The 14,291-nt window shown below is 39.9% G+C and overlaps 1 protein-coding gene across 7 annotated transcripts in view; it reads right to left on the bottom strand.

Annotated features, from left to right (window-relative positions):
* Positions 1-14,291, bottom strand: part of ARHGAP6 (Rho GTPase activating protein 6) — a 341,022-nt gene that overhangs the window by 113,968 nt on the left and 212,763 nt on the right. Inside the window, exon 1 of one of the 7 annotated variants that reach the window (XM_041119492.1) lies at positions 10,133-10,233. The exons of the other annotated variants lie outside the window; for them this stretch is intronic. Within the exon in view, the coding sequence (XP_040975426.1) occupies positions 10,133-10,171 (39 nt within the window). The 5' untranslated portion in view covers positions 10,172-10,233. Of the gene's footprint in view, positions 1-10,132; positions 10,234-14,291 lie in introns of those variants that run through there. 7 annotated transcript variants of the gene reach the window in all.

Genomic DNA, 14,291 nt, shown 5'->3' on the forward strand with positions numbered 1-14,291 from the left:
CAATATAAATGATGAGCAAAGATCCCTGGGAAGCTCTTACATGTTCAAGGACACTACCCAGGGCAGGATGTTTGTACAGTAGAAGAGAGGTCCTACCCACCTTCTTACCTCTCTCAATCCCCAGCAGCTCCATTCTATGTCTAACCAGAATTTTAGGCTTAAAATATTTTCATACCTAAATGGTTTTGGTTTTAGAAACTACTAACGCAAACAAATCTGTTCTCATAACTAACGGTATGATTATTCTTAATTGCTGCCTAGGAAAGAGAGCATCGCAGTATTGCACAGATTGTATTCAGGAATATATACAAATTCCACCGTTCCAAAACCATTTCAGACTTGGATATACTTAGCTTTTCCTACCATAGTACTTTTATCATAATTTTCCTGTGAAGTGTCTTGTAAACTGGGGGATTAATGGTTCCACATAAAATTCTTTTTGGTTCTTCTAGAAAGGTCCCACCTACCCAGTCACTTCACCTTGCAGTTTGTTTCTTCAGTGCCATAACCATCACCTTCGTTCCTTTCTACCAACGCACTTGTTTCTTTGACAGGGCAAAAATGAACTGACAATGTACAATGAACTTGCCCTGCCTACAGCAGCAGAAAGCACTTAGGCAACTATGGGAGGAGGGGTTAGCGTGTGTGTCCATACAAAATTAATTGCAAAGTAATATGCACAAGCATACCCTGAAACCAGCTTTCTGTGAGCGTTTACAGTAGAAACAGCTGCATACTGGCCCAGCTACACAGCATAAACAAGGTCACTTGACTCCTGGGAGCAGTGACACGCAACCACCAGTTTGCATTGCAAGCATTGAACCGATCTGTTCCTCAAGTTGACAGCAATCACTCCCTGCAATTAAAGTGAGGAGCGCTGATGGATGTCCCTGCTCATGCCCAGCTCTGCCCACCACGAACAGTAGCTGAAAGTAGGTATTAGTGGCTGATCTTCCTATCAAAAATCCCAGACCCGCTGACATTTTTTTGCTGCACTTAAAGATTGTTGGACTGTTCCCATACCCTAGTTGTTCTTCTGGTCTCTCTTTCGCATCTTGTGTCTGAGCAGACACTCTAAGCAGCTTTGTTTTCCTCTGCTCGGTCTTCCTTTCACACTTCCACTGATACTGCTTCTCTTTCACCACATCCCTATTTCCATGGTACCCTGTAATTTATCCAGACTCATGCACTTGCATGACAAGGCCTCAGGCTGCTATGCTAATGAACACTCCTGAAGGAGATGCAAGATACCATTTGCTTTTTACCACCACTTTGCATCTGCAGATCTTCTGCACAGAATGAAGAAACACACCGCAGCCAGCAGCTCAAGGCCACCTTGCGACATTTTGAGTGCCAGACTTAGAGCTGAAACAAAGAACTGCAGAGCTATAAACAAGGGCTGCTGTAATTTGCATGAAGGTTCCCAAACCAGAACTGTGAGATTTACATCTGAAAACGGTGCGACAGAGTAGGGCCTCCTCAGCTACAAGTTGCTTAACTATAAAGCAAAGCAAGCAATTCTATCCCGTTAATTCACCAGCTAAGATCAGTTGGGAATCTCACGAGGGATCTTCATCCTAAACATGAAAAATATCCATGCTGTTACGAAGCCATATGCAGGCATGCTTTCACGGATGTGGGTGGACTGGATTGAGAAGTTACTGACCCTAGAAATTCATCACCACTTCACAGCTGGTAAATCATAGTTGAGCTAGCTGTGATTTAACATCTATGCTTCGTTCTTCAGTTGATTCAAGTCACCTCATTGATCTACATTAAAAGAGAAGTGGAAGCATTCACACTACTCATTATGGTGTATTGTCTGCAACACCCATAAAGTATAGGTCATACAGCTGCAGGCAGATATTAAACTGCTCCAGCAGAATGTACAATAGGTCATACAGCTGCAGGCAGATATTAAACTGCTCCAGCAGAATGTACAAGCACGCACCTTCTCTGCTAGAATGACATATGGGCTGATACCACCTGGATCCTTTCTGCCTTCGTATTCACCTTCCATCTTCGTTTGTCTGTGACTCATCTTGCATGTGTTTGGGAGAAAGGACTTTCAGAATGCTGCTCACTGACTACTTGCACATATATTCAAGTTTCAGCTCAGGGAGAAGCTTACGTGCGCTGTACACTCACAAGAGACACAACCACAAAATGCAAATTATGCATGCTACATAGACAGAGGCAGTTCATCATAATTTGCCTAAAACCAAGGATTACAGGAAGATGTGTTCTCCTTGCCACAGCCATACAAAATGGGAAATGTCTTTGCTCATCAGTGTTCAGCACCTTCTGCTGATTACTAAGGCTCCACCTCAAGAGTGGGATATTGTATAGGATATGAGCATTTGGGTGTTACTTAAGCCACCCTGAGTGACAATTCTTGCAGTGGTTGATAGCTCTAGCTCATGCCTAGACAGCATTTGGGACTCCAGCCCATTCTAAAAAACAAACAAACAAACAAACAACAATGCAACAACAACAACAAAACCCCAAACCAACGCCCCCAAAAAACCAAACACTAAAACACTCCACAAAAAAGTGAAACATAGCTAGTATTACAGCCACTTTAACTGTTTTTATTATTCCAACACAAAATTGTGCAGATTACACAAACCTCTTCAAATATAGCATTTTAAAGATGATAGCCAGCTGACAGCACCAGCCATTAAGAGGCTTCTTAATATACCCTTAAATATTTCCTCTATTATCTACAGCTTTCTGTTTCATGTTACACTGAGTTGTGTCACCCATTTTTGCTGCTCCAGTAGTATTTTCTGTTGTAAGATTATCTTACTTTCAGTACCACACCTATTTAATCTGAATTCTTTTGTTTTAGAATAACGATAATGTACAAGTAGCTCTGCTTCATCAAATACTAGAGTATTTCACTAAAAGTTATTGTAAAGGGACACATATTCAAGCCAAGTTTTACCCACATATAAACAAGGTGACACTTTAAAAACAGAAATTATAGGATGTGGAAGAGGAACCACCTAACTTGGCTACAGAGGTAGATTTTAAAATACTTCTCTTTAACGTTTTTAAAACTTCCCATTTTTAATTTGCGAGATATTATCTCAGTCTGCCTGTAAATAACAAAGTGAACCTGTTCTTCAGAACAAGCAAATATTTGATAACATTTTCTTCTGAGTTCTGCTTTAGCTACAAACCAAAAAAGACCTCTTATCCCACATATCCCACTCCTAGAGCTGATTACTAGAAACTCAGCCCCCTTCAGATGAAACAAAACAGGGTCTAAGGGAGAGAGAAAGAAGTTCATACCCATTTCCTGAGACAGGAAGTTTGGTCTGATAGAAGGAGAAAAAAAAAAAACCCTCAAATGTCTCAGCCTAGTAGCTTGGCTACTTCTGAATATGTACCAGGATACAGCAAGTTCCTCCTCCCAAAAAAAGCATGATGAGTCATACACTATAGCACAAGCCCTTAGGTTATTCTTTTTTGGGTTTTTTGGTGGTTTTTTTGTTTGTTTGTTTGTTTTTTAAGGTTTCTAACCAAAACGTTTTACAGCATTAAAGAGGAGTAAACAGCTTCAGGACAGGGCAAGGAAACATAAGAAAGCTTAAACCAGGATGGATTTTCCCACATGACCACCTGTGATGGTACCAAAAAAGCAAAGAAAGTCAATTTCTTGAGAAATATGGATTTTTTTTTCTTTCATTCTTTGGATTCTCATTCTCTCCATTTATATGAGGAGCTACTGTTCTTTAAAGGTGATGCACTGCAATTGCACAAATAGCTTCTACTCCATCTCCTTCAGAGGCAGTCAGGGGGAAGGGTGGGCAACAAAACCACAAAAAACCAAAACACCCCCCCTTACCAGCTTAAGAATTTTTATAGTAAAGAATATAGTTTCAATCAAAAGAAAGCATTTTTGTAGTTGCAAGCAGAGTAGCATGCATATGAAGTCTGACAGACATCCTCTTGCAGACATCAACTACCATTGGAATACAGAAGCGTTTATCAGGAACTTCCAGAATTAAAAAAAAAAAAGAAAAAAAATTAAAATAAAAACCTGTATTTCAAAAAAGTGCAGTATAATCACATTTTAATAATAAAGTCAACATTATGATGGAGGAAACCACTATGAGACGGCAAGATCTTGAATATTTATTGAAGAACTAAAGAACAGTAATGGTGAATTAAGTCAATTCTTTCTCTTTAGAGGAAGGAATCCAGCTCTGAGCTACGGTTAGGACATAACTATAATATCAATTCCCAAATATCAGCCTTAATCAACAGAGAATTTCCCCAGTCAAATTTAATTTGGTACTGTGAGAAGACAGAAGGCTGACTATAGCTTCTGTTATACCATGACATTTATGTATGGATTTGCCCGTGTTTGTAATACTGCATGGAAGAGCAGGGAAGCTCAAGCTACAACAGCCGGGATCCAGCCCGCCCAAACGTTTGCCTGGATTACTTACCCTGTTTTTTTTAAAGCTGCTCTGTCTTCTGGAGGCTCCACAGTCCCTTCTCAGCCACACGGCCGGTGGGAACACCTTTTACATGACAAAGTGCCAGCTCCTTCCCCATTGAGTCCGTAGTGCACACCTGCGCAGGTAAGTGCGTGGAGTGCCCGGTCACAAAGTAAGGGCTGCCTCAGCACCCACCCCGTCCTACAGCCAGGCACGTTCCTGTCCCACGACCAAGGTGTTGGTGTCCCCCACCGAATCACTGGGTATTTACCCATGGAGAAATGCCTACACTTTGTTACTGTGACGGAAACACTGCTGGTCATGCAATGGAAGGCTCCGTAACAAGCTTTGGAAAAGACAAAAGATCAGCACAACTGAGTTGCAGAACCTGAATCTGGTGGCAAATACCTTGACAGTTAGGAGGAGAAAGGGCAGAGAGAGGACAGTAGGCTTGGAATAGAAGGAGGAGATATGGTCTTGGAGACATTTCTGAACTAGGTTTGGCTCACAATGCATTTAACCAAAAGGAATAATACACCTTAAAAAAAAAAAAAAAAAAAAAAAAAAATGGAAAATCCCTCACTATCTTTTACAGATCTTAGCTATCAGAATGTTACTGAGTAATTAACACTGTTACCTGCTTACCTGAATGCAGAATTTGACCAATGCAGAAAATATCCAGGTGAGCAATGTGAGCAATTAGAAATGAACAACTGACAAGCAATCTTGAGATATTCAAGGATGATTAGCATTCGTTAAACATGAAAGGAGAAAGGAAGATGAAACAGCACCATCACTATACTAACATATAATTAATATCAAGCTGTGATGTCACTTGCGATGTCAGGATGTGGACTCCTGTTTGTGTACATACTCAAAAAAATGTAACATATCCCAGCTTTGTTCTGGGAAGAAATCTTCCAGAGTTCAAAGAGGAAATGACTTTATCAAATGCCCTTAACTAAGCATGATTCCAGCAGTCTTAAATTCACTGTGAAACTAGATATGATACATAGTAAGTCCTGCCTTTTCTTAAAAATGAACCTCAGAAGCAATATATTGTAAATAAAATTCAATAGAAACTTACCAGTCAGATGCATGAACATTGCTCTATCTTGCCAACACACACACACACGCACAGATAAGCACCAGAGCATCAGAAAAATAGCTGCTTGTGAGAAATGAGCAAAAAGCCTATTTCCAGAAATAACATTATTTTAAAAACTTAGGCAAAACTGCTATTTCAGTTGCTTGTCTGTAACCAAGTCACCCCGAATGGACATTGGATTAACTCACAGTTAACGTGTTCTGTACAAAAATAAGGTTTTGTTAAACTATGTCTGCATATACATATATATATATACAGCATGTTATACAAAATACATCTGTAAATGTTTAAAGGGATAATATATTTCCAGTTATTCCCTTCCCCTTCGGACTCTTAGCTGCTGTTGGCACCTACTGCTCTTCACATTTCAATTGCTATTGAAGTTATAGTTACTATCTGAATTACTGTCATGGATCAGGTCATTACAAGTGGGTTGTCCAAACGCTTAACAATAATAGTAGTAGTAATAATAACAGTTTCTGCTGCAAGGAATAAAATTTTAGAGCATTTTTCACATCTGGCTGGAGACATGCCATGAGTTTCTATACAAGACTCACTAATCTCAGAAGCCATGAAGCAGGCAAGTTCTGAGACACACTAGCCTAGCATTACACTTGAGCTAAATTTCCTGTCTAAACATGACCAATTCTATCAGACAGAGCTATCAGCAGAGACAGCGGAGCAGAGTCTGGTCTGTCTGTAAACACCCTGCCAGAGCAGGAACAAGAAAAGCAGCAGCTGGACACAGCTGAGCAGACGGGACAGCAGAAGAAAAGAGTGAGGCTCTACCAGCCAATGTGACAGGCAAAGCTTAGCGGGAAAAGCAAGAAGGTGTTCTATTTATCATGTCCCCAGCCAACGCCATCTACCACTGCTTCCCTGTTCTGTTCAGAACTGGATGATTACTGTCATTTTAGTTAGATTTTCCACGCTAGCACAAATCAACTCCCAGAGGTTTCTGAGTACCCGGAAAGCAGCAATCCACAGTGACTTCCAACCCCAGTTAGCTTTGATGAAGCAACCCCATTTAATGAAAAGCTATGATGGTCTCAGCTGACAACAGGGTCACATTTGTGAGAAGGGTTCTCTCTTTTACTGTATCCGATTGTCTAAAAAGCTATTGCATTTCATAACCAACCTTTCATAGTGCTGAATGTATGAACACATATATACTCTCACATAACAAATCTAGAACAGTCCTAAATTCTTCTCTGGGGGGAGAAGGAAAAAAAAAAAAAGAAGGAAAAAAAAAGAGGAAAAGTCAACAGTAGGGAAAAGCATCTTCAGAAGAAGGAGAAGCAGTAGCAAGATTTTCAGTGGCAACAGGAAAGAGCAGCCAAGAGGGAAACTGTGAGAAGCACAGCAGCATCCTTCCACCCACGTTTCAGAGCCAGCAGGCAGATACACTGATGCCTGCTGAGTTATTCACCTGTCCCAGCGTCTGTCTCTAACATGAAGGGTCTCACCTAAAGAGTCAGGAAGACAACAGAGCAAACAAGCTGTGCCCACAGGAGAAATAATCAATCATTGGAATAATCAATAATTCCGATAATCAATTATCAGAAATGTGAACTTTAAATGACTCAGCTGCACATTTGCATTTATCTTTGTGTCCATGTATAAACTTTTTAAAGCTAAATGGGGGGAGGGGGGTGGGGGGGGGGTGCGCGCCGGGGAGATCTTACCTTAATACAAAATGTCATGTAAAAATTTACTTTGGTAGTCGGCCTTCTGGACTGATGAAACTGCAGGCAAGTCAGTTTTATAAATGCATAGCTCTTGAAGGGATGTGCTCTTGCAACAGTTCTATAAACATTCTTTGTAAAACATTTATTGTGGGCTCAGCATGTGGGCAAATTCACAAATAGACTTGCTACCTCCCTTCTTCCTGATGACCAATAACCAGAAAAGGAAAAAGAAGAGATTCTTTTTAGAATAATAGTCTAGACAGCTCAAAAATAGCCTCTGTGCCCTTGCCAGGTGCAAGGGAAACTGGAAAAGTAGGAACCGTGGTGCTTACTAAGACCAGGGTATTGTGTTGACTATTTTTCATCCACCCTCAACCTTCTGGATTTCAGCGAGGAGATTCATACCCATGCAGCTCCCCAAGAAGGCCACCTCACCCCAAGGCTTAACAGAGAAGTACCATTGAGAGGTTTCCAGGTGAGCATCATAAAGTGCAAAATCCTGAACATTAGGAGTATTTGTGATGCAAAGCAGCGAGAGGTTTCAGAAGCTGAGATGCCTGCAAGGCTTGAGCTCATCCTTTCCCCAGTTTGTTCCAATAAAAAAAAAATTCTTTTTGCATGTTTGCTTGCTTATGACACATGCTTGACCTGGGGAAGGACTTAAAGGTAGCAAAGGAAATTGCATTCCCTCTTCCCTCTCTTCGCTTTTCAGAGAAAATGGCAAAGAACAGTTGTTTATTCTTTCAAGTCAATGTGCATGTTCTGTGCACTCAGGATGACACTCCCTCAGTGGAGACATGTGGTGTTAGATAACATCAATTTATGTTAAATAATCTTAAAATAGAAACACATACAGTGCTGTTTTTAGACATACTAGATAATGCTTTCACATAGTCTGGGTTTGCATTTGGGGTTTGTTTTTTTTTTTTCAGTGCGTGGGAGATATATTATCTCATGTTTTAATGGATGTGGTCATTTTCTCTCTGTGGCCAAGTTTACAGATTCTTGCAGGTTCTGTTCCCACATTTGGGGACTCTACATTTCCCTCAAGATCCTGGGTCAGCAGGAATCTGTAAAACTCCACTCTGCCCCTGAGCCTTCACAAACCTGAAGTGACTGAAACGAGATAGAGCGCAGGGACAGCAAGGGCTGCGGCAGGAAGATTTATCATGCAATGATCTGGGATTTTAAAGACTCATTCTCTCAGCAGGGTGCTAATTCTGCATACACACCCTGTATCACATAATAAACTAAGGCTGTGGCCATCCGATCATATCATAGCTAGACCAATTTAAATTTATAATATTAAATTATAAATTACTCTATGCTTAACGCCACCAAACTTCTTTGGGCTGCTCTTACTAGCAGTTCTAAATATGCCATTAGAAAGTTAGTAATGTGGAGAGACAAAAGATTAATTGCTTTTTATCTTCTCTTCCCGAAATTTTAAGTTATGATACTGTAGATATGAGGACAGATCTGCAAGTCAAAACTGCTAAAGCTACCAAGCTGCTAAATCCTGAACTGACTCAACCTGGATCTACTTGATGCTTCTCCTGTCATAGCCAGCATGCTGCTTAACTGTCCCTCTTCCAGTCTTCCAGCATGTTGTAGATTTGGCAAGTAGCTAAATAGTGAACAAAAGACACTATACAGATGACAAAAAGAAATTATGCTTGAAAACACCGGTGCAACTAGAAATAGAGAAAGTGAGTCTAAATTTAACAGGGTAGGTTTTTGGTTTGGTTTGTGACTACTTCTCCCCTCCCGCCGCCCTTAAGCTGATGGCATACATCAGCTCTAACTTCTCCCCCAAGGCACCCCACCACAGCCACTGTCAATCTCTGGCCTTTATATTCCACAGCACACATGCAAGTCTCGAACTCAAAAGCATTACAAGTGTGAACTACCAATGCTGGATGGAGTCCAGATCTGATGATACAAACTACAAGGAAATGCTTGGCAATTTAACAAACGACAGCAACTACTTAAACACATTAAGAAATACCTTACAATACACATGGGTCGAAGGACATTTTCTGAAACTTTATAAATACCCAGTTACTTGTAATTTACACTCTCCAAAGAGCTACTGTTAATGGTTCCTATAAAGCATTGCACATACAAACCAGACGAATTAAATGCTGCAGCCAAAGGTGATTCCCCACACACACCTCCCCTTAAAAGCAACCGCACATGCACTGCTGAACTATTGAAATATTTTGCAATGTTGCAGGGAAGGAAAGGAAAGGAAAGAACAGTACAACTCAGGCAATCATCCTCTTTTTACTACACCCAGTTTAAGAGAGTAAGGAAGTAAGAGTGCCTATAGATATATTTGCTTAATTCAAACAAGCTAGTGTTTTACTGTGTCATGAAATTCAAGCAAGAAGCAAAAGGAAAGGAAACAATAGAAAATTATGGAACTGGAAAAAGTATTATTGCTCCTCAGAAGAATATCTAATGTTATTTAAAAGTCACAGCTGCCTGAGTTTCGCTCTAACAAGCGCAAAAAGTTATCTTCATGCAAGATTTGTACTTTAAAAAAACAAGCAAATGTGGCTTATTGGCCTAATATCTCTATCTGCTTGGCCTAGTGAGTGGAAATAACTCTATTATTTTCTAAACTGACAACAAACTATGCATGGAACTCGTTTTTAAACTGCAAATCATCTCAAGTATAGATTGAATCCTAACTTTGATCTAACGTATCACACCAGAGTATTTATTTAAATTGTTACATCATATAAGGAAACTCAATGCAACAGAATTTTCACAAAGCAGGCTTATAGAAATAACCTGAGGTAATAAAACAGGATAATGCGGAAGGGACTAAAGAAAATCTTTCCAAGTCAATAAAATCTTACACTAGACTTGCAACCTACCCCACAAGCACCAGACTCTCTTGAAAAGCTGGAATTCATCACCCAAACCTTGGGCTGCAGAAAAACATTGTGTGTAAAATTAAATATTCTGGTATCGCACTGAGAAAGAAAACAGAAAAGAGAAAAAAATGTTTTGACCCAGCAATCTTCCCCATGATCCTGACCAGTTATTTATTCAGCCAAGCATGTAATCTAAGCATCCCCTATACTACTGCTGCACTTTTGTTGGTAGTTACCAGAGAAATTGCATTTTGGCACCTAGTACATAGGTCCGTAACAGATGATCTTTTCCAGTTCAGAGATCAAAATTCTGCAATGAGCATTACTGCTCAAAGATAAAAAAATAATGATTTTCAACCACGTTCAACTCAGTCGTCTTCCTGCCAGGTGTTAGACCACCGCAAGTATGCCATGATGATGTCTTTCGGACAGGCCTGAGGTTTGCAGCAAGACAAAGCAGCCCTGTCCCATGACACAGTGCTCAGAGTAGCACTTCAAAGCCTAAGAAAAGCTGCTGATAATTTGGAGTTTACACTCAGACATTCTCTGGCAATTCAGCATCAAAACCAAAAAGCAGATGAGGTATTGTGCTTCTGTTCCTGTAACAGGAATAGCAAGAATGGAGATGAATACTGATCATATGCATGGCTCCTTGCATTTCTAGGTCTTCATGGCAGTACTTCACTTGAGGTTTTGTATTTTTTCAGTCAGATCTTAGAGTTCCCGAAGCACTGCTCACTTCTAAAATGCATGAATTGGCTTCCCTGGAAATAGCACTCAGCTGGAAAAGAACAAGAGTCATAAAAGTAAAAACTGCACCAGGGAATGAGAGAAAGAAATCCTTTGCGTTTACATTTGGAATTTATGAAGCACTTTGTTATTGTCAAGATTAGCGTAGCATAAGAAAGCCTTAGTGGGCAGACTGAAGAGAGGCCAATTTTGATGGCCTGGTTTTCCTTTTATTCTTTCATTCTACCATCTTGTCTGCCTCTTGGTCATTCCTCCCCATCATCTGTACCTTTTAATCCATACTCCACTGTCCACATCACCTTACAGAATCACGAGCACTCTGGCCACCCTAACACTACATTATCTTGGAGATACGAAGAAGTTCAGTTTTACATACAGCCAGCCTGGAGTGGTAGAAGACACGCATTATCCAAAAGCCTAGACACTTCCAGAAAATCTTTGCTAACAGCCAGTCATCATTCCCTGATTAGAACATCGAGTACATTTTTTCAACTTCTTTGAAACATCGTCTCAAGAGTTCCTTGAGTTTTCATGAGGAATAAAATCTCCTGCTTTTATCAAGAGCTTTATTTAAATCTACTGTTGTCTTCAGGTAAGGTTTTCTACAGCCAAGGGCATAACATTTCCTGACATCGTTATTGATACTCTAATTGTGAGTGTAACATTTGCCCTGGAAATGTAATAGGAACTCACAGATTCTATTATACAAATTACATCCTCCCCCCCCCCTCCATTTGTTTGGAGACTGTCCCAGTTAAGGCCTAACACACAGTTTACAGTTCATGCCCACTTGGGGCTACATTAACAACAGCAGATTTGCATATAAGTGCAATCACAGTTCTATACTGTCACAGCTTTTGGTTGACAGACACTTTGCCATTTTGCAGCGAACTCTTGTGAACTGCAGTGAAGCTCCTCTGTTTTTAAGCCCAACCCATGATTACATGGAAATCTCAATTTCACATCTTATTTTGCCTCTTAAAACAGGGTTTGAGCCCTCAGAGTTGCGCAGAGAAGTTTGGAAATATGTGAATGTTTAGAAAACAAAAATCAAAAGAAGCAACAAGTACGTATTTTTTAAATCTACCTCTGTATTTTTCAATCCATCTCATGATTTCTGGATGCTCCACATTGGACAGTCTGGCTGCAGAGGAAGGAATTTTACAGAAATTTAAAACAAAGAGGTATGGCAAGCTACAAGAAGGATGTAAAAACATGCATAGTTTCCTCTCTGCCAAAGCATGGACTGAGCTATACTCATTTGCAGACCTTTTGATTTAAAAGGCAGCTGGAAAATAAGACTTTTCTAGGGATCATTACTTGTGGAATTAATTCGCTGTTGGTTTGGTCATTTGTGAATCTTGTGGATATGCTCCCAAGTACTCAGGGAGGAAGCAACTGAAGGTCTTCTGTTATTTATAGTGTTTGAATAGGAGAGTTCTAGTGTACTAGATCTGAAAATGGATATTTACAAATTGCATGAGGTTTGCCGTGAAAATTAAGCTACGTAAAAGCATAATAAAGTACAGATTGTGTATCTTTTAACATAAAGCAGAAATACCTATTACTGCAGTTTTGATACTTGGGGGGAAAAAAACCAAAAAAACAAAACCCACCAAACAAACCAACAACCACAAGAAATTACATATTTCATTATCAGACTGTGGTTCTACATACATTTATGTCCAAACATACCCTTATTCATGCCACACTAAATAAAGCATATGAAATCAGAAAAAAGAAGTTACAAGTTGCTGCAATACTGGAATCTATAGTCTACTTCACAGAGTTCAGACTATTTTCACTAAGGTGAAAACAGAGTACAGGAAGCTGAGGTTATCTCAGTGCTTCACAGACCATTACAAAAAGAGAGAACAAAGGGAGAAAGAGTTAAATTCTGTCTCTCTGGTTTCGCACCCCTTTACACCTGCTAAACACTGCTGACTGCAGGACCTTCAGATCAGCCTACAATGTTTCACTGGGTTTTATTCAGTGGCAACCTGTGAACAGCAGCCTTGCATAGCTGCATCTGAAGAAAATACATCCTTACCTCCTGCTGCTGTCAAAACCCCAACCAACCTAACAATGCATATACATATATGAAAATAAATAACCATTCCATATTCTCTGAATGAGCTACCATTTCAAGGCTGAACATCATAGTCCATAGTCAACTTCACTTCATAACATTTAACAGTTGAATGTATATACTAAGCTAAATTTGATCTGTTCTACCTTTTTGAGATGATGGTTGAATTCTCTTTGAGTAATATCTTACACAAATGTGGTTCTCAACTTCTTTGAAGTCCAAGGTCAGGTTAACTCTTACCACAAAGCACCTAAAAGTCATTGTGGATAACAAGTTGTACTAAATATAGATATGTAGTGACATTCTTCACATTACAACAAACAAATTTTAATAAACATACATTTTAAAGGGATGGTGTGCCATGTCCTTCCAACCTACCCTCTATTCCACAGGATGCTACATCTTCCTCTCAGAAATATAAAAAACAAAGCAGCCTGAAAAAAATCTCTAGTTATTTGCAAAGTAGCTTCACCGAGGAGTTATTTTGCATTGACACTAGCATCATGCTTCCTTCTGACATTGTACAGTCTACTGTATTTAATCACAGTCAATACTTAGATTGCATAACTTTGATACGGATCACATAGCATGTCACAGCTCTGACATTATACTCAGTGTAGGCTCTTCCCATTTCTTCTTAGGATAACAATTCAGTCATCAAATGTAATATTTAATAAGATTTTAAGACAGCAGATGGCATCACTTAGTTATTTTTAAGTGTTGTACACTGACCATTTACTATGCAGCATAATCCTTTTTTGAAGATTAGTAAATGGAGCTCGATGGACAGCATAGAAAAGTGACATTTCAAAAAATAAAAAATAAGATATTACCATTTTACTTTTCTGGTTGCCTTGATCTGTATTGAGTTTCCTACAGGCATCTCAAAAGAGCCCACATTTTCCCGCAGCTCTGGCTGCCCTTCTTTGATTCACCAGATACTTCTGAGCCCCTAAGGGAGCCTCCTACAAGCCACCAGCTAAAGGCATTCCTATCTTCACTAGACCAGCAAGAGCAATGGCTGGCCTTCAGAAACCTGGCAGATGTGACTACAGCTTAATGGGAATTTACAGACTCTTCTCCTCATTTGTTCCCACTGGGATCACCGTTAGAGCTACATCACGCCACCAGGCACAAAATCACAAAACATTTGGAACCGCTATTAGAGGAGCTGCCCATTCAACAAATCAGAGTTGACAAAAATGGTGAATGCTAGAAAGGCTCTTCATGGCTGTTCAGCATCACACGGGAAATAATAGCCAGGATGAAAACAGACCTGACTCTAAGCTTTGCGAGTGGCTGCAAAACAAGATCTGCTAT

Source organism: Aquila chrysaetos, chromosome 23, assembly GCF_900496995.4.
Source record: "Aquila chrysaetos chrysaetos chromosome 23, bAquChr1.4, whole genome shotgun sequence".
Classification (NCBI taxonomy): Eukaryota; Metazoa; Chordata; class Aves; order Accipitriformes; family Accipitridae; genus Aquila; species Aquila chrysaetos.